Source organism: Amphiura filiformis, chromosome 9 (assembly GCF_039555335.1).
Source record: "Amphiura filiformis chromosome 9, Afil_fr2py, whole genome shotgun sequence".
In the NCBI taxonomy this organism is placed as follows: Eukaryota; Metazoa; Echinodermata; class Ophiuroidea; order Amphilepidida; family Amphiuridae; genus Amphiura; species Amphiura filiformis.
In genome coordinates this window covers 13,208,635-13,229,000 of record NC_092636.1, presented here as the reverse complement: position 1 = coordinate 13,229,000, position 20,366 = coordinate 13,208,635, and the positions used below count along the sequence as shown (strand labels likewise).

The 20,366-nt window shown below is 37.2% G+C and overlaps 1 protein-coding gene across 1 annotated transcript in view; it reads right to left on the bottom strand.

The window, feature by feature from the left end:
• Window positions 1-20,366, bottom strand: part of LOC140159982 (uncharacterized) — a 61,326-nt gene that overhangs the window by 17,709 nt on the left and 23,251 nt on the right. The window contains exon 3 of the mRNA XM_072183249.1: window positions 158-353. Coding sequence (XP_072039350.1) covers window positions 158-353 — 196 coding nt within the window. The remainder of the gene's footprint in view (window positions 1-157; window positions 354-20,366) is intronic.

The following is a 20,366-nucleotide window of genomic DNA, read 5'->3' as shown; positions in this document are numbered from 1 at the left end:
AACAATAAAAAAAATTTGTCTAGTTTAATGATCTTATACTAGCATTAAAAAATAACGTTTATAATCATTACTTTTGCTGAAATTCTGTTGCCACATTAGATTTGCCGCATATTTGATCGCGTGACAAATATGTAAATATACCAATTTATATCCGTACTTCTTTTGCTTGAACATTGTGAAGACTAACAGGATGTCCGGTGATATATTTAACCACTACCCCGATTTGGAATATTGCAATGATGACACATACAAAGCCGATCAGGGTTAATAATCCCCATGGTCTTCTCTTCTTAGAACCAGGATCAGTGTTAGAACCGATGGATATATCAGCAGCTGCTGGTGTATTGTATGTTCTGAAAGTAGATATATAATATATAATTTTTTAAGTTGTATAAAAACATTATTTCGGATTTTGTCGAGCGATAGCTTGATTTTAAATTGATTTTACAACATGGCACCTAAAACCTATTCGCTGTATGTTTAATAACATGTGGACTCATGCTGTTATTTTAAATTACTCATGCGTGACGTTTGGCCTCAAATGGGTAATATCAAATGAAAAGTCTGGGGTAGTGAATCTTAATTGCCCAAGTTTGGTCATTATTATCATGTTTTCAGAATCTTAGTCCCAATACTTTGTACAGAGCTGAAGAGCCCGATTTTTTTCACAAACTTGGACGCTATTTATTCAAAACCGGGGTTGTTTTTCATATTCTCATACCCAAATATTTAGCGTGACCATTTTAAATCTTAAATTTACCGCCAGTGTACGTTCAGCTTAAGGACCACTCGTATGGGGACCATAAATTGCATAATTGAGACTATCGTACCGTCCTTGGTACCGTGTGCAAATTATGTTTTTGAAAATGAAAATAATAAAATTTAGCTGTCAGCTAGCCAGCGCGGCGGCGACGGTTCTCTTAGCGACAGAGAATTGTCCAAAGATTCCAGGCACGACAATGGACCACTCGTATGGGGACCATAATTGAAAATGAAAATAACACAATTTAGCTGTCAGCCAGCCAGCCCGGCGGCGACGGCTCTCTTAGCAACAGAGAATTGTCCAAAGATTCCAGGCACGAAAATGCAATGTGGCATTTTTTACTTTAAATGTTTTAGCCATAGTGACCTTTGACCTCGAGTTGTTCACAAAATATTTGTGCCACCAATATTGACCAAGTGTCATCATTGTACTATGTAAGTTGCAGAAGCCGTAGCATTTTTAAGGTATTTGACATCAATTCTGTGTACACCATATAGGCAGTGGTTATAGCCGATGCATATGTGCATGTGACGTCATTGTCCTATGTAATTTGTAGGAGTAGTATTGTAAGTGGAAATCACATTTTTTTGCCATACTGACCTTTGGATGACATTTAACCTCGAGTTGATCACGTGACATGTGTGGCACCACATAATGGTCCTAGAGACCAACTAAGGTTAAAATAGCTCAAAGTATGTGACTACGATGGTTTATTATGTGATTGACAGAAGAAAGAAAGAAGAACATGAGCGGCTGTTTTGCCAATTTTGGCCATTTTGCTAATGACAAAGGGAACTAGAACTAGATGTTGTATAAGACCACGAACACCGCCGTGGTAACCCCTTAACGACCGCCTGCCCACCCCATACAATAGACCGGGCTAAAGTCGATGCATGTGTGTAAGTGACGTCTCTGTGTTATTTGTGGCAGAAGAGGCAAGGTATTTCATCTCGGACCGGACGTGATCCCTTAATGAACTTTGATCCAAAACAAAAACACACAAATAACACATTGAGTAACAACAATTCATGTCTGAACTTATCTTCACTCTGCTGTTTTTCCTGGCAAATACAATTTTTGAAGGTGTTTGCATTTATACCGGAAGTGGCCCCTAAATGACCTTTGAGTCCGAAATAAACTTACAGGACAATGTGTTCTTATGACCACGAAGACAGTCGTTTGTAAGTGTCAACTGGTAGCGACCCCTAATGACCTTTGACTATGATCTATGAATATAATACCTCATAGAAACAGAGCAATTAGACCACGTTAAATCGTTATATTAAATTGAAAACTGAATGCTTAAGTGTCACCCCACCTAATTAACATACACAGTTGGCCAAGGTCAAAATTTTTTTATCGTGTTGGTCGAAAGGGCTTTGGGTGTAGATTGTAAAAATCCACTTTGCTCGCTCATATGTTACCCGTTGCCATGGTAACGACCCTGAATGTATTTAAGGCGATTTTAGCTCATTTCAGGCTGAAAATGCTGAAATTTGCCTAATAAAGAACGGGGCATAGCTCCAATATTCGAGAAGATAGAAAAAGTTTGATTAGATCCTTACAATGGACCATCTTTCTACTTTCCAACAAAAAAATTAAATTATTCATGAGGTGTTCGTTTGTATCTTTTTTTTGACTTGGCAACACTTATAGTTTTGCCATTTTGAAAAAGTGGCAATTTTGACCTATTTTTGAGGTGCAAAAAAACTATTGGCCATGACTCCCAGAATATTGTAATTGTGGTTGTGAACAAAGCAGACCATGCCCCATTCAAAATTGATATAAATGGCTTGGGGGATTATATCAGTAAAGCGGGGTGTTGCCAGAAAATAACACATTTGAGTGTTTTTCCCCTGTATTTAGGTAATACTAAACATATTTTTTTATGTTTGTGCATCATGTTATCTCACAATTGAATGTTTTTGATCAAGATATTAAATATCAAACAAATTCAATTTCTATTTTGATATTTAAAGTGTTGCCAGTCTTCAAAAATAGCGTTTTAAGGTATTTTAGTCAAATAACTATAGCTGTAATTGGCACATATTTAAAAGTCTTAAACCAAATGATAAAAGTATAATCACTTGGACTATACGTCTAGATATTGATTTTGCCGCCTAGCAGGCCTTACGTCATTCAACAATAAGCTATGGCAACTGCAGTGTTGCCATAAAATAAGCCAATTTAGTACTTGGTCACATTTTTTAAGTTGGTACCTCATTGGTGCACATTTGGAAATTTGGTTGAAATCGCCTCTTTTTGCACCTTTTTGGTTATATCTCAAATGTAGTTCAAGAAAAGTATGCAAACCCATACATTTCTGGAAAGCTTATGCTTCAAAGATGGCCATTACATTAGTTAGCATTTGAATATACAGGGTGATCGATAGGCAATATAGGGAGTAACAAAATAAAAAAAAAAAAAAAGTTGAATAGTACTGGTATTATGCCCGGGGTATTATGCCAATCTCATCATTTCCCAGTAACTGAAATTCGTTTTTTTAAAAGAAAGTACACAGTTTGCCCTTTCTAAAACTACAACATTTATGTTAATTAATTATCTGTATAATCACTATTATACAGGGTGTGCAAAACGGCGAACATAATGTATTCGGAAACTATATGATAATATATAATCCCATTGAAGTAGCTCAATATCCTAAGCAAAGATTACTGACTAAAATCTCAGTTTTGATGCTGCATATACTTGTGCTGCATATACTAGTCTGAAAACAGAATGATTTCATATCAAATGCTGACATGTATGGCAAGTATATTGCACAATAGAACAGAAAAACCTGGTTTTTCGCCGATAAACCTGGTTTTTCAAACGAAAAACCAGGTTTTTTGAATTCGATTGTCATAGTTTTTCGAATAACCTAGTTTCTCGGTCGATAAACCTGGTTTATCAAAAACTATGACAATCGAATTTGAAGAACCTGGTTTTTCGATTGAAAACCAGGTTTATCAAAAAATATGACAATCGATTTAAAAACCAAGTTTATCGGCGAAAACCAGGTTTATCGGTCGATAAACTTGGTTTATCAAAAACTATGACAATCGAATTTGAAAAACCTGGTTTTCGATTGAAAAACCAGGTTTATCAAAAAAAAACTATGACAATCGATTTGAAAAACCAAGTTTATCGGCGAAAACCCAGGTTTCTCGGTCGATAAACCTGGTTTTTCAAAAACTATGACAATCGAATTCGAAAAACCTGGATTTCGATTGAAAAACCAGGTTTATCAAAAAAAACTATGACAATCGATTTGAAAAACCAAGTTTATCGGCGAAAAACCAGGTTTCTCAGTCGATAAACCTGGTTTTTCAAAAACTACGACAATCGAATTCGAAAACCAGGTTTCTCGGTCGATAAACCTGGTTTTTCAAAAACTATGACAATCGAATTCGAAAAACCAGGTTTCTCGGTCGATAAACCTGGTTTTTCAAAAACTATGACAATCGAATTCGAAAACCCAGGTTTATCAAAAAACTACATTGTATGACAATCGAATGCTCCTCGAAAAACCGGAATTTCCAAACCATAAGTAATGGCGACCACAGAGGAGTAAGATAAGACAGAGCGCGTACCACCAGTCAAAGTCTCCGCCTCATAATGAGGGCCAATTGTTCCATGAAATGCGACAGGCGAGACTGCTCCGCAATTATCGCGTTTTTTCATGGTCTATTGCGTAATCGCGAATGCACGCAACGCTCTATCGCGCATACGCGAAGGCACGCAGCGCTGGCGTGATTGTTAGACACAGCACGATCGAACAATCGGCCCTCATGAATATGCGAGAACTGGTAGCATACAATACACGGGGACTTTGACTGGTGGTACGCGCTCTGTCTTATCTTACTCCTCTGTGATGGCGACACACTTCATGGCGCGCGGGCATGGTGTGATCAAGGGGGCGCAACACTAAATCACTACGCATTTTATGTAAGAACGAAATTCGGCTAATATAGTGCATAGTGAATATGAGATTGTAGCGACCATATCTACCGACATGTTCACTTTAAATCACTCAAAATCAGCTCATATGAATTCGACAAGTGTCTTCAATGATAAGATGCAGAAACAACCGGACATTTACTCTCAAAAGCAATTCTCTGTGGCGGATGAAGACAACTTCCGATTTTGAAATGTGAGTGGTGAATTTAGTATATTTTTAGGCCATATTTTTTGCACCGCGAAATAGCGAAAAAAGTCAACGGTCATCGATATATGCCGACAAAATTGGAATCTACAGAAACAGAGCTTTAATTTGATACCAAATTTATTTTGCCAAGTATTGCCAGGAATGGCGCTCGAAGTAGGCCGAAATCACACGTTATCCTATGGGACGCTTATTTAGTGTTGCGCCCCTCAACGAGGTAGAAAGGATAGAGCGCCCTGCTCGCCGAATCTGTGAAGCCGGTTTGGGTGCTGTATAGATACACAAACAGGCGCGTAGCCAGCATTCAGCACATCATGATTTAAATGGCGGACGGAAAATTGCTGAAAATTTGCTGGCATGGAGTGTACAGTACCAGGGGAATCGATGCGTGTACGAAGTTGTGGTACTCGACAGTTTGTTTTCAAGCTCCTTGTAGGCCTATGTAGCGTACAAACCACAATAAATCAGCAAATCCACTCGGCTTCATAAGCGTCTGTTGTTTTTATATTCCCCGTCTCTGAAATCAATGACGTAATCAAAATCTACTCAATATTCATATTTTCGAACGTTGTTTGCTCCAGTCCAGGCCCTGCTCCAGTCCTCAATACAACACAGTGAAGCGGCCGTGCATGAGTACCGGTATTCGAGGCCTGGAGGATCTAGCTAAGTGCAATCGGGGAGTGCAAGCGTATATTATTCGATTGTCATAGTTTTTTTTTTTTGATACACCAGGTTAATCAAAACTATGACAATCGAATTCGAAAACCTGGTTTTTCGATTGAAAACCAGGTTTATCAAAAAACTATGACAATCGAATTGAAAAACCAGGTTTCTCGGTCGATAAACCTGGTTTTTCAAAAACTATGACAATCGAATTTGAAAAACCAGGTTTATCAAAAAAACTATGACAATCGAATTGAAAAACCAAGTTTATCAGGTAAAAACCATTTTTCTCTGTCTATAAACTTGGTTTATTAAAAACTATGACAATCAAATTAGAAAAACCTGGTTTTTAGATTGAAAAACCAGGTTTATCAAAAAAACTATGACAATCGAATTGAAAACCAAGTTTATCGGCGAAAACCAGGTTTCTCGGTCGATAAACCTGGTTTTTCAAAAACTATGACAATCGAATTCGAAAAACCTGATTTTTTGATTGAAAAACCAGGTTTATCAATAAAAACTATGACAATCGAATTGAAAAACCAAGTTTATCAGTGAAAACCAGGTTTCTCGGCTATGGCAAGTATATTGCACAATAGAACAGAAAAACCTGGTTTTTCGTCGATAAACCTGGTTTTTCGTCGATAAACCTGGTTTTTCAATCGAAAAACCTGGTTTTTCAATCGAAAACCAGGTTTTTCAAATCGAAAAACCAGGTTTATCAATTCGATTGTCAGAGTTTTTTTGATAAACTTGGTTTTTCGGCTGATAAACCAGGTTTATCAAAAAACTGTGACAATCCAATCGATAAACTTGGTTTTTCGATTTGACAAACCTGGTTTTTCAATCGAAAAACCAGGTTTTTCGAATTTGATTGTCATAGTTTTTGAGAAACCAGGTTTATCGGCCGAGAAACCTGGTTTTTCACTGATAAACTTGGTTTTTCAATTCGATTGTCATAGTTTTTATTGATAAACCTGGTTTTTCAATCAAAAACCAGGTTTTCGAATTCGATTGTCATAGTTTTTGAAAACCAGGTTTATCGACCGAGAAACCTGGTTTTTCGCCGATAAACTTGGTTTTTCAATTCGATTGTCATAGTTTTCTTGATAAACCTGGTTTTCAATCGAAAACCAGGTTTTTCGAATTTGATTGTCATAGTTTTTGATAAACCAAGTTTATCGACCGAGAAACCTGGTTTTTCCCTGATAAACTTGGTTTTTCAATTCATGATTTAAATGGCGCACATCATGATTTAAATGGCGGACGGAAAATTGCTGAAAATTTGCTGGCATGGAGTGTACAGTACCAGGGGAATCGATGCGTGTACGAAGTTGTGGTACTCGACAGTTTGTTTTCAAGCTCCTTGTAGGCCTATGTAGCGTACAAACCACAATAAATCAGCAAATCCACTCGGCTTCATAAGCGTCTGTTGTTTTTATATTCCCCGTCTCTGAAATCAATGACGTAATCAAAATCTACTCAATATTCATATTTTCGAACGTTGTTTGCTCCAGTCCAGGCCCTGCTCCAGTCCTCAATACAACACAGTGAAGCGGCCGTGCATGAGTACCGGTATTCGAGGCCTGGAGGATCTAGCCTAAGTGCAATCGGGGAGTGCAAGCGTATATTATTCGATTGTCATTTTTTTTTTTGATACACCAGGTTAATCAAAAACTATGACAATCGAATTCGAAAAACCTGGTTTTTCGATTGAAAAACCAGGTTTATCAAAAAAACTATGACAATCGAATTGAAAAACCAGGTTTCTCGGTCGATAAACCTGGTTTTTCAAAAACTATGACAATCGAATTTGAAAAACCAGGTTTATCAAAAAACTATGACAATCGAATTGAAAACCAAGTTTATCAGGGAAAAACTAGGTTTCTCGGTCGATAAACTTGGTTTATCAAAACTGTGACAATCAAATTCGAAAAACCTGGTTTTAGATTGAAAAACCAGGTTTATCAAAAAAACTATGACAATCGAATTGAAAAACCAAGTTTATCGGCGAAAAACCAGGTTTCTCGGTCGATAAACCTGGTTTTTCAAAAACTATGACAATCGAATTCGAAAAACCTGGTTTTTGATTGAAAACCAGGTTTATCAATAAAAACTATGACAATCGAATTGAAAAACCAAGTTTATCGGCGAAAAACCAGGTTTCTCGGCTATGGCAAGTATATTGCACAATAGAACAGAAAAACCTGGTTTTTTCGAAAACCTGGTTTTTCGTCGATAAACCTGGTTTTTCAATCGAAAAACCTGGTTTTTCAATCGAAAAACCAGGTTTTTCAAATCGAAAAACCAGGTTTATCAATTCGATTGTCAGAGTTTTTTGATAAACTTGGTTTTTCGGCTGATAAACCAGGTTTATCAAAAACTGTGACAATCCAATCGATAAACTTGGTTTTTCGATTTGATAAACCTGGTTTTTCAATCGAAAAACCAGGTTTTTCGAATTTGATTGTCATAGTTTTTGAGAAACCAGGTTTATCGGCCGAGAAACCTGGTTTTTCACTGATAAACTTGGTTTTTCAATTCGATTGTCATAGTTTTTATTGATAAACCTGGTTTTTCAATCAAAAACCAGGTTTTTCGAATTCGATTGTCATAGTTTTTGAAAACCAGGTTTATCGACCGAGAAACCTGGTTTTCGCCGATAAACTTGGTTTTTCAATTCGATTGTCATAGTTTTTTGATAAACCTGAGTTTTCAATCGAAAACCAGGTTTTTCGAATTTGATTGTCATAGTTTTTGATAAACCAAGTTTATCGACCGAGAAACCTGGTTTTTCCCTGATAAACTTGGTTTTTCAATTCATGATTTAAATGGCGCACATCATGATTTAAATGGCGGACGGAAAATTGCTGAAAATTTGCTGGCATGGAGTGTACAGTACCAGGGGGAATCGATGCGTGTACGAAGTTGTGGTACTCGACAGTTTGTTTTCAAGCTCCTTGTAGGCCTATGTAGCGTACAAACCACAATAAATCAGCAAATCCACTCGGCTTCATAAGCGTCTGTTGTTTTTATATTCCCCATCTCTGAAATCAATGACGTAATCAAAATCTACTCAATATTCATATTTTCGAACGTTGTTTGCTCCAGTCCAGGCCCTGCTCCAGTCCTCAATACAACACAGTGAAGCGGCCGTGCATGAGTACCGGTATTCGAGGCCTGGAGGATCTAGCCTAAGTGCAATCGGGGAGTGCAAGCGTATATTATTCGATTGTCATAGTTTTTTTTTTTTGATACACCAGGTTAATCAAAAACTATGACAATCGAATTCGAAAAACCTGGTTTTTCGATTGAAAAACCAGGTTTATCAAAAAAATATGACAATCGATTTAAAAAACCAAGTTTATCGGCGAAAAACCAGGTTTATCGGTCGATAAACTTGGTTTATCAAAACTATGACAATCGAATTTGAAAAACCTGGTTTTCGATTGAAAAACCAGGTTTATCAAAAAAACTATGACAATCGATTTGAAAAACCAAGTTTATCGGCGAAAACCAGGTTTCTCGGTCGATAAACCTGGTTTTTCAAAAACTATGACAAACGAATTAGAAAAACCTGGATTTCGATTGAAAAACCAGGTTTATCAAAAAAAAACTATGACAATCGATTTGAAAAACCAAGTTTATCGGCGAAAAACCAGGTTTCTCAGTCGATAAACCTGGTTTTTCAAAAACTACGACAATCGAATTCGAAAAACCAGGTTTCTCGGTCGATAAACCTGGTCAAAAACTATGACAATCGAATTCGAAAAACCAGGTTTCTCGGTCGATAAACCTGGTTTTTCAAAAACTATGACAATCGAATTCGAAAACCCAGGTTTATCAAAAAACTACATTGTATGACAATCGAATGCTCCTCGAAAAACCGGAATTTCCAAACCATAAGTAATGGCGACCACAGAGGAGTAAGATAAGACAGAGCGCGTACCACCAGTCAAAGTCTCCGCCTCATAATGAGGGCCAATTGTTCCATGAAATGCGACAGGCGAGACTGCTCCGCAATTATCGCGTTTTTTCATGGTCTATTGCGTAATCGCGAATGCACGCAACGCTCTATCGCGCATACGCGAAGGCACGCAGCGCTGGCGTGATTGTTAGACACAGCACGATCGAACAATCGGCCCTCATGAATATGCGAGAACTGGTAGCATACAATACACGGGGACTTTGACTGGTGGTACGCGCTCTGTCTTATCTTACTCCTCTGTGATGGCGACACACTTCATGGCGCGCGGGCATGGTGTGATCAAGGGGGCGCAACACTAAATCACTACGCATTTTATGTAAGAACGAAATTCGGCTAATATAGTGCATAGTGAATATGAGATTGTAGCGACCATATCTACCGACATGTTCACTTTAAATCACTCAAAATCAGCTCATATGAATTCGACAAGTGTCTTCAATGATAAGATGCAGAAACAACCGGACATTTACTCTCAAAAGCAATTCTCTGTGGCGGATGAAGACAACTTCCGATTTTGAAGTGCGAGTGGTGAATTTAGTATATTTTTAGGCCATATTTTTTGCACCGCGAAATAGCGAAAAAAGTCAACGGTCATCGATATATGCCGACAAAAGTTTTGGAATCTACAGAAACAGAGCTTTAATTTGATACCAAATTTATTTTGCCAAGTATTGCAGGGACGCCAGGAATGGCGCTCGAAGTAGGCCGAAATCACACGTTATCCTATGGGACGCTTATTTAGTGTTGCGCCCCCTCAACGAGGTAGAAAGGATAGAGCGCCCTGCTCGCCGAATCTGTGAAGCCGGTTTGGGTGCTGTATAGATACACAAACAGGCGCGTAGCCAGCATTCAGCACATCATGATTTAAATGGCGGACGGAAAATTGCTGAAAATTTGCTGGCATGGAGTGTACAGTACCAGGGGGAATCGATGCGTGTACGAAGTTGTGGTACTCGACAGTTTGTTTTCAAGCTCCTTGTAGGCCTATGTAGCGTACAAACCACAATAAATCAGCAAATCCACTCGGCTTCATAAGCGTCTGTTGTTTTTATATTCCCCGTCTCTGAAATCAATGACGTAATCAAAATCTACTCAATATTCATATTTTCGAACGTTGTTTGCTCCAGTCCAGGCCCTGCTCCAGTCCTCAATACAACACAGTGAAGCGGCCGTGCATGAGTACCGGTATTCGAGGCCTGGAGGATCTAGCCTAAGTGCAATCGGGGAGTGCAAGCGTATATTATTCGATTGTCATAGTTTTTTTTTTTGATACACCAGGTTAATCAAAACTATGACAATCGAATTCGAAAAACCTGGTTTTTCGATTGAAAAACCAGGTTTATCAAAAAAACTATGACAATCGAATTGAAAAACCAGGTTTCTCGGTCGATAAACCTGGTTTTTCAAAAACTATGACAATCGAATTTGAAAAACCAGGTTTATCAAAAAACTATGACAATCGAATTGAAAAACCAAGTTTATCAGGGAAAAACTAGGTTTCTCGGTCGATAAACTTGGTTTATCAAAAACTGTGACAATCAAATTCGAAAAACCTGGTTTTTAGATTGAAAAACCAGGTTTATCAAAAAAACTATGACAATCGAATTGAAAAACCAAGTTTATCGGCGAAAACCAGGTTTCTCGGTCGATAAACCTGGTTTTCAAAAACTATGACAATCGAATTCGAAAACCCTGTTTTTTTGATTGAAAAACCAGGTTTATCAATAAAAACTATGACAATCGAATTGAAAAACCAAGTTTATCAGTGAAAAACCAGGTTTCTCGGCTATGGCAAGTATATTGCACAATAGAACAGAAAAACCTGGTTTTTCGTCGATAAACCTGGTTTTTCGTCGATAAACCTGGTTTTTCAATCGAAAAACCTGGTTTTTCAATCGAAAAACCAGGTTTTTCAAATCGAAAAACCAGGTTTATCAATTCGATTGTCAGAGTTTTTGATAAACTTGGTTTTTCGGCTGATAAACCAGGTTTATCAAAAACTGTGACAATCCAATTGATAAACTTGGTTTTTCGATTTGACAAACCTGGTTTTTCAATCGAAAACCAGGTTTTTCGAATTTGATTGTCATAGTTTTTGAGAAACCAGGTTTATCGGCCGAGAAACCTGGTTTTCACTGATAAACTTGGTTTTTCAATTCGATTGTCATAGTTTTTATTGATAAACCTGGTTTTCAATCAAAAACCAGGTTTTTCGAATTCGATTGTCATAGTTTTTGAAAAACCAGGTTTATCGACCGAGAAACCTGGTTTTCGCCGATAAACTTGGTTTTTCAATTCGATTGTCATAGTTTTCTTGATAAACCTGGTTTTTCAATCGAAAAACCAGGTTTTTCGAATTTGATTGTCATAGTTTTTGATAAACCAAGTTTATCGACCGAGAAACCTGGTTTTTCCCTGATAAACTTGGTTTTTCAATTCATGATTTAAATGGCGCACATCATGATTTAAATGGCGGACGGAAAATTGCTGAAAATTTGCTGGCATGGAGTGTACAGTACCAGGGGAATCGATGCGTGTACGAAGTTGTGGTACTCGACAGTTTGTTTTCAAGCTCCTTGTAGGCCTATGTAGCGTACAAACCACAATAAATCAGCAAATCCACTCGGCTTCATAAGCGTCTGTTGTTTTTATATTCCCCGTCTCTGAAATCAATGACGTAATCAAAATCTACTCAATATTCATATTTTCGAACGTTGTTTGCTCCAGTCCAGGCCCTGCTCCAGTCCTCAATACAACACAGTGAAGCGGCCGTGCATGAGTACCGGTATTCGAGGCCTGGAGGATCTAGCCTAAGTGCAATCGGGGAGTGCAAGCGTATATTATTCGATTGTCATAGTTTTTTTTTTTGATACACCAGGTTAATCAAAAACTATGACAATCGAATTCGAAAAACCTGGTTTTTCGATTGAAAAACCAGGTTTATCAAAAAACTATGACAATCAAATTGAAAAACCAGGTTTCTCGGTCGATAAACCTGGTTTTTCAAAAACTATGACAATCGAATTTGAAAAACCAGGTTTATCAAAAAAACTATGACAATCGAATTGAAAAACCAAGTTTATCAGGGAAAAACTAGGTTTCTCGGTCGATAAACTTGGTTTATCAAAACTGTGACAATCAAATTCGAAAAACCTGGTTTTTAGATTGAAAAACCAGGTTTATCAAAAAAAACTATGACAATCGAATTGAAAAACCAAGTTTATCGGCGAAAAACCAGGTTTCTCGGTCGATAAACCTGGTTTTTCAAAAACTATGACAATCGAATTCGAAAAACCTGGTTTTTGATTGAAAAACCAGGTTTATCAATAAAAACTATGACAATCGAATTGAAAAACCAAGTTTATCAGTGAAAACCAGGTTTCTCGGCTATGGCAAGTATATTGCACAATAGAACAGAAAACCTGGTTTTCGTCGATAAACCTGGTTTTCGTCGATAAACCTGGTTTTTCAATCGAAAACCTGGTTTTCAATCGAAAACCAGGTTTTTCAAATCGAAAACCAGGTTTATCAATTCGATTGTCAGAGTTTTTGATAAACTTGGTTTTCGGCTGATAAACCAGGTTTATCAAAAACTGTGACAATCCAATCGATAAACTTGGTTTTCGATTTGATAAACCTGGTTTTCAATCGAAAAACCAGGTTTTTCGAATTTGATTGTCATAGTTTTTGAGAAACCAGGTTTATCGGCCGAGAAACCTGGTTTTCACTGATAAACTTGGTTTTTCAATTCGATTGTCATAGTTTTTATTGATAAACCTGGTTTTTCAATCAAAAAACCAGGTTTTTCGAATTCGATTGTCATAGTTTTTGAAAAACCAGGTTTATCGACCGAGAAACCTGGTTTTCGCCGATAAACTTGGTTTTCAATTCGATTGTCATAGTTTTTTGATAAACCTGGTTTTCAATCGAAAAACCAGGTTTTCGAATTTGATTGTCATAGTTTTTGATAAACCAAGTTTATCGACCGAGAATCCTGGTTTTTCCCTGATAAACTTGGTTTTTCAATTCATGATTTAAATGGCGCACATCATGATTTAAATGGCGGACGGAAAATTGCTGAAAATTTGCTGGCATGGAGTGTACAGTACCAGGGGGAATCGATGCGTGTACGAAGTTGTGGTACTCGACAGTTTGTTTTCAAGCTCCTTGTAGGCCTATGTAGCGTACAAACCACAATAAATCAGCAAATCCACTCGGCTTCATAAGCGTCTGTTGTTTTATATTCCCCATCTCTGAAATCAATGACGTAATCAAAATCTACTCAATATTCATATTTTCGAACGTTGTTTGCTCCAGTCAGGCCCTGCTCCAGTCCTCAATACAACACAGTGAAGCGGCCGTGCATGAGTACCGGTATTCGAGGCCTGGAGGATCTAGCCTAAGTGCAATCGGGGAGTGCAAGCGTATATTATTCGATTGTCATAGTTTTTTTTTTTGATACACCAGGTTAATCAAAACTATGACAATCGAATTCGAAAACCTGGTTTTCGATTGAAAAACCAGGTTTATCAAAAAAACTATGACAATCGAATTGAAAAACCAGGTTTCTCGGTCGATAAACCTGGTTTTTCAAAAACTATGACAATCGAATTTGAAAAACCAGGTTTATCAAAAAACTATGACAATCGAATTGAAAAACCAAGTTTATCAGGTAAAAACTAGGTTTCTCGGTCGATAAACTTGGTTTATCAAAAACTGTGACAATCAAATTCGAAAAACCTGGTTTTTAGATTGAAAACCAGGTTTATCAAAAAACTATGACAATCGAATTGAAAACCAAGTTTATCGGCGAAAAACCAGGTTTCTCGGTCGATAAACCTGGTTTTCAAAAACTATGACAATCGAATTCGAAAAACCTGGTTTTTTGATTGAAAAACCAGGTTTATCAATAAAAACTATGACAATCGAATTGAAAAACCAAGTTTATCAGTGAAAAACCAGGTTTCTCGGCTATGGCAAGTATATTGCACAATAGAACAGAAAAACCTGGTTTTTCGTCGATAAACCTGGTTTTCGTCGATAAACCTGGTTTTCAATCGAAAACCTGGTTTTCAATCGAAAACCAGGTTTTCAAATCGAAAAACCAGGTTTATCAATTCGATTGTCAGAGTTTTTTGATAAACTTGGTTTTTCGGCTGATAAACCAGGTTTATCAAAAACTGTGACAATCCAATCGATAAACTTGGTTTTTCGATTTGATAAACCTGGTTTTCAATCGAAAAACCAGGTTTTTCGAATTTGATTGTCATAGTTTTTGAGAAACCAGGTTTATCGGCCGAGAAACCTGGTTTTCACTGATAAACTTGGTTTTCAATTCGATTGTCATAGTTTTATTGATAAACCTGGTTTTCAATCAAAAACCAGGTTTTCGAATTCGATTGTCATAGTTTTGAAAAACCAGGTTTATCGACCGAGAAACCTGGTTTTTCGCCGATAAACTTGGTTTTCAATTCGATTGTCATAGTTTTTTGATAAACCTGGTTTTCAATCGAAAACCAGGTTTTTCGAATTTGATTGTCATAGTTTTGATAAACCAAGTTTATCGACCGAGAAACCTGGTTTTCCCTGATAAACTTGGTTTTCAATTCGATTGTCATAGTTGTTTTTGATAAACCTGGTTTTTCAATCGAGGAACCAGGTTTTTCAAATTCGATTGTCATAGTTTTTGAAAAACCAGGTTTATCGACCGAGAAACCAGGTTTTTCGCGGATAAACTTGGTTTTTCAATTCGATTGTCATAGTTTTTTTGATAAACCTGGTTTTTCAATCGAAAAACCAGGTTTTTCGAATTCGATTGTCATAGTTTTTGATTAACCTGGTTTATCAAAAAAAACTATGACAATCGAATACTATAAGCTTGCACTCCCCGATTGCACTTAGGCTAGATCCTCCAGGCCTCGAATACCGGTACTCACGCACGGCCGCTTCACTGTGTTGTATTGAGGACTGGAGCAGGGCCTGGATTGGAGCAAACAACGTCCGAAAATATGAATATTGAGTAGATTTTGATTACGTCATTGATTTCAGAGACGGGGAATATAAAAAACAACAAACGCTTATGAAGCCGAGTGGATTTGCTGATTTATTGTGGTTTGTACGCTATAGGCCTACAAGGAGCTTGAAAACAAACTGTCGAGTACCACAACTTCGTACACGCATCGATTCCCCTGGTACTGTACACTCCATGCCAGCAAATTTTCAGCAATTTTCCGACCGCCATTTAGTGATAAATCATGATGTGCTTACAGGTTTTTAACATGATATTGGTAGGATGGATGTGGAATCTTCAAGGGGTATATGTAAGAGCACCTTTACCAAATCGGCAGGAGCGATGAAATACCAGATTCAGGCGTGCTTGCCTTTATAAAATGGGGACGGAAAAAAAGAAGAGAAAAGAAGGGAAGAGAGGGAGAAAGAGAAGGAAGGGAGAAGGAGAGGGAAGAAAAGGGAAGGAAAAGGAAAGAGAAGGAAAGGAGAGGAAGAGGAGGAAAGGAAAGAAAGAAAGAGGAGGAGAAGAAAAGGGGAGAAGGGAGATTTAACCCAAAAATTTCGGCTCACGCGCTACTCGCGCTCGTTATTTACCAAAACAAATAGACTCGCGTGCTACGCACACGCGATATTGCGATAAAAAAGAATAGGGACGATAACGACGTTTTAGGGACGATAAAGACGTTTGCCCCCTCGGACTGACAATGCTGGCTACGCGCCTGTTTGTGTATCTATACAGCACCCAAACCGGCTTCACAGATTCGGCGAGCAGGGCGCTCTATCCTTTCTACCTCGTTGATCACACCATGCCCGCGCGCCATGAAGTGTGTCGCCATTACTAATGGTTTGGAAATTCCGGTTTTCGAGGAGCATTCGATTGTCATACAATGTAGTTTTTGATAAACCTGGTTTTCGAATTCGATTGTCATAGTTTTGAAAAACCAGGTTTATCGACCGAGAAACTTGGTTTTCGAATTCGATTGTCGTAGTTTTTGAAAAACCAGGGTTATCGACCGATAAACCTGGTTTTCGTCGATAAACTTGGTTTTCAAATCGATTGTCATAGTTTTTTGATAAACCTGGTTTTTCAATCGAAAAACCAGGTTTTTCGAATTCGATTGTCATAGTTTTTGAAAAACCAGGTTTATCGACCGAGAAACCAAGTTTTCTTCTATAAACTTGGTTTTTCAAATCGATTGTCATAGTTTTTTTTTATAAACCTGGTTTTTCAATCGACAAACCAGGTTTTTCAAATTCGATTGTCATAGTTTTTGATAAAGCAGGTTTATCGACCGATAAACCTGGTTTTCGCCGATAAACTTGGTTTTTCAAATCGATTGTCATATTTTTTGATAAACCTGGTTTTCAATCGAAAACCAGGTTTTTCAAATTCGATTGTCATAGTTTTTGATAAACCAGGTTTATCGACCGAGAAACCAGGATTTTCGAAAAACTATGACAATCGAATTCAAAAAACCTGGTTTTTCGTTTGAAAAACCAGGTTTATCAGTGAAAAACCAAGTTTATCGGCGAAAAACCAGGTTTCTCGGCCGAAAAACCTGGTTTTTCACTGAAAAACCTGGTTTTTCGATCGAAAAACCAGGTTTATCTACGAAAAACCAGGTTTTTCTGTTCTATTGTGCAATATACTTGCCATACTCGGCCGATAAACCTGGTTTCTCAAAAACTATGACAATCAAATTCAAAAACCTGGTTTTCGATTGAAAAACCAGGTTTATCAAATCGAAAAACCAAGTTTATCGATTGGATTGTCATAGTTTTGATAAACCTGGTTTATCAGCCGAAAACCAAGTTTATCAAAAACTCTGACAATCGAATTGATAAACCTGGTTTTCGATATGAAAAACCGGTTTTTCGATCGAAAACCAGGTTTTCGATTGAAAAACCAGGTTTATCGGCGAAAACCAGGTTTTTCTGTTCTATTGTGCAATATACTTGCCATAGACATGTACAAAGCATGTCAATGTTCAAGTACACTTTTATATATTCTAGGATAATTGTAAGAATTGCAGAGAATTCTTTTTTTTTTAAAAAAAGTACACCATTTTTATTCCATTTTTATGGTCTAATGTTCTTAAGATTCAGCAGCACTTTTCTTTAAGGGGACTCGATCTTTTGTGCGTAATTATAGAGGGCCAGGGGATTCACTCTATCATTAAAAAATTATTTGAAGAAGTTAAAGAGCCCTAAGAATAAAAAACTGTAGTGTAATTCACGCAAGACACAATTTCTTTATAATGACAAAATTAATTTTTGTAATCGATCAAAAACAAACGTTTTATATCAATTTTAAATTTAGCCTGAATCGGTAAATATGGTACCTCTCGCCCTTTTTTAGGTCAAGGCTGTTTTTACCATTATGCAGCGAACCATTGTTGAAGCTATTTCACATACATGTACAAAACACTCTAGAGAAAGAATGGGGCCATATACTGTTTAAATACCTTTTGTTGATTTCGAATGATAATGTCATGAAGTCGTAAATTTTTAAGGTCACATTCCTAAAACCACAACAAAACATTGCGACGCAGATATTTCCCGACTTACGCAATTTCTTCATCACATCAGTGTCTTTATTATTTGTTTGAAACATTTCCCAAACGTTCGTGCTCTTTATGCATAAAACGGCTAATCTATCATTACAAAACGCGTCTTTTTTTTGTAAACAAAAGGCTAAAGATGGCATTATGGGATTTATCATTTATCATTACACTCCTCCACTCAACTGCCACCGTGGACGAGCGGTAAAGCGCTAGACGCGTAATCAAAGGAAGTTCGAATCGTTGGTTCGAATCCCAACGAAGCCTGTGGAAACTTTTTTTTTCTTCAAAATTCATGATCGCATTCCGAAATGAGTCACTTGTCGATAAATCATGTATCGTATCCTTAATACATTGTAGCTAGTCCTGGTGCAAGTAGGCCTATTGGAATTCTTAAAAATTTCAAACATACGCTACATAGAAGAAATGCATTAACCGCATAGCTTCTTCCATTCGACTAATTAGGAGTATTAAGTGACTACTATAATTAATTAACGTCCCTGATTAATGGAAATGGTTGTGATTCTTCCCCCAATATGCCCCCCCCTCTGAACATGTCCTGTTTATGCTACTGTATCTGCTGGACAAACGTCGGATAGAGGGCAATGATACATTGATAATCATGTTACTCTTATTTTCTCTAAATGTTCATGATATTCGCAATTTTAATTCCTTTTTTTCTTTGTTGCATGATTTTGCCATTTAGGTTTTCAATAGGCCTATATTTCAAGGGTTCTATTTAGCATTAATTTTAGGCTGCAGTTTCTTGCTTATTTTTTCTTCAACATTTTCTCAATATATTTGCACTACGGTGTTTCGATGTTTTCAGACTATTAGTGTTTTGCTATATAGTAATATATATGTTTTCCTGATGTTAAAAAGAGTTCATTTGAACTTGTTTTTCTTCAAAGTTGGAATGTTTTTACCGTTCTTAATATCGTTTTTTTTTTCATTTAAAAGAAATACATAAGTGTTTAAAATTTATTAGGGGAAATTTCTATATGGCCTGTGCTGTATTTCAACCAAATATACTCACATTATATAAACCTAAATATGCACGAATGGAAATACCCATCCGATCGTCTACCCAGGGTAAGGTTACCCTGGGTAACCTTACCCTGGGTAGACAATGTGATAGGGTCTTTGATATAGAGTTACGAGGTATGTACTACCCTAGAGCTGTTCTTCTTATACATTTAATTCCCGTTAAATAACATGAATAAGGACATGTGTACAGTGTGCGCAGGCCTACATCTTCATTCAAGTTTGCACATTAATAAATAACGAACATGTCAACTAGAACATCAATTGGCGTCCACAGTAATACCGGTATGCGGCACTCATGTACTATAAGGCCAATTAAAAATTAAAATATGTTTCTCGTCCGGGTTTTTAAAAATTAGGAAGATGAGGGGCTTTTTATTTTCAATTTTTTATTGGAAAACGACGCTAAACACCTGTATTTGGCATCATATTTTGGGTATTCGACATACAGATTGATATCTGAGAAAAAGGAGGAGGCCCTTTTTATTTTATTGTTTTGAGAGGTAGGCTCCTCTAGTGATCACAAAACTCTTCTGAAATGATGTATTATGCATTTACAAAGCCGTAAAATAAGTTTCAACTTCTGAAACATCTTTTTCAAAAAGTTATAGCTGAAAGTTTACAAAATAAAAAGAAATTTGAAACATCTTCAAAAAAGGAGGAGGGCGCGGACGAGAAACTAACAGAGTGATGGGACTGGGGTCTGAGTATTAAAAGAACATACAATATCATCATTGATGCATGCAGCGTGTAAGCCCGTTGGTTGCAATGCCGCACCGGGCAACTTTGAAAGCATTAACATGATGAATGGTGGTGTTTGTGTGGGAAACCCCAGACCAGCATGACCAGTTCATGAGTATCAGCGTTCCAGCGAAGTGTTTACGGAACGTCCGTAGCGTGGACATGGCCGTGGTACATTACATATACCGGTAGTCCAAGTTGGTATTTACAATGATTTAATATGTACAGTTTTATTAATCCATATTAACCATTTTTAAACACGTGTAAGTTCAGAATGAAGAGTGAGAAGAGATGGGGTTTGGCCGGTGTTTGGAATGTTAGAAAGATAAAGAAACTAAAAAGATAAACATGATAAAGGAAGAATAAAGTAAATATATACCCGTACCGGGTAATAGAAAGTTGAGTAATATACCTATATAACATTTTTGACAA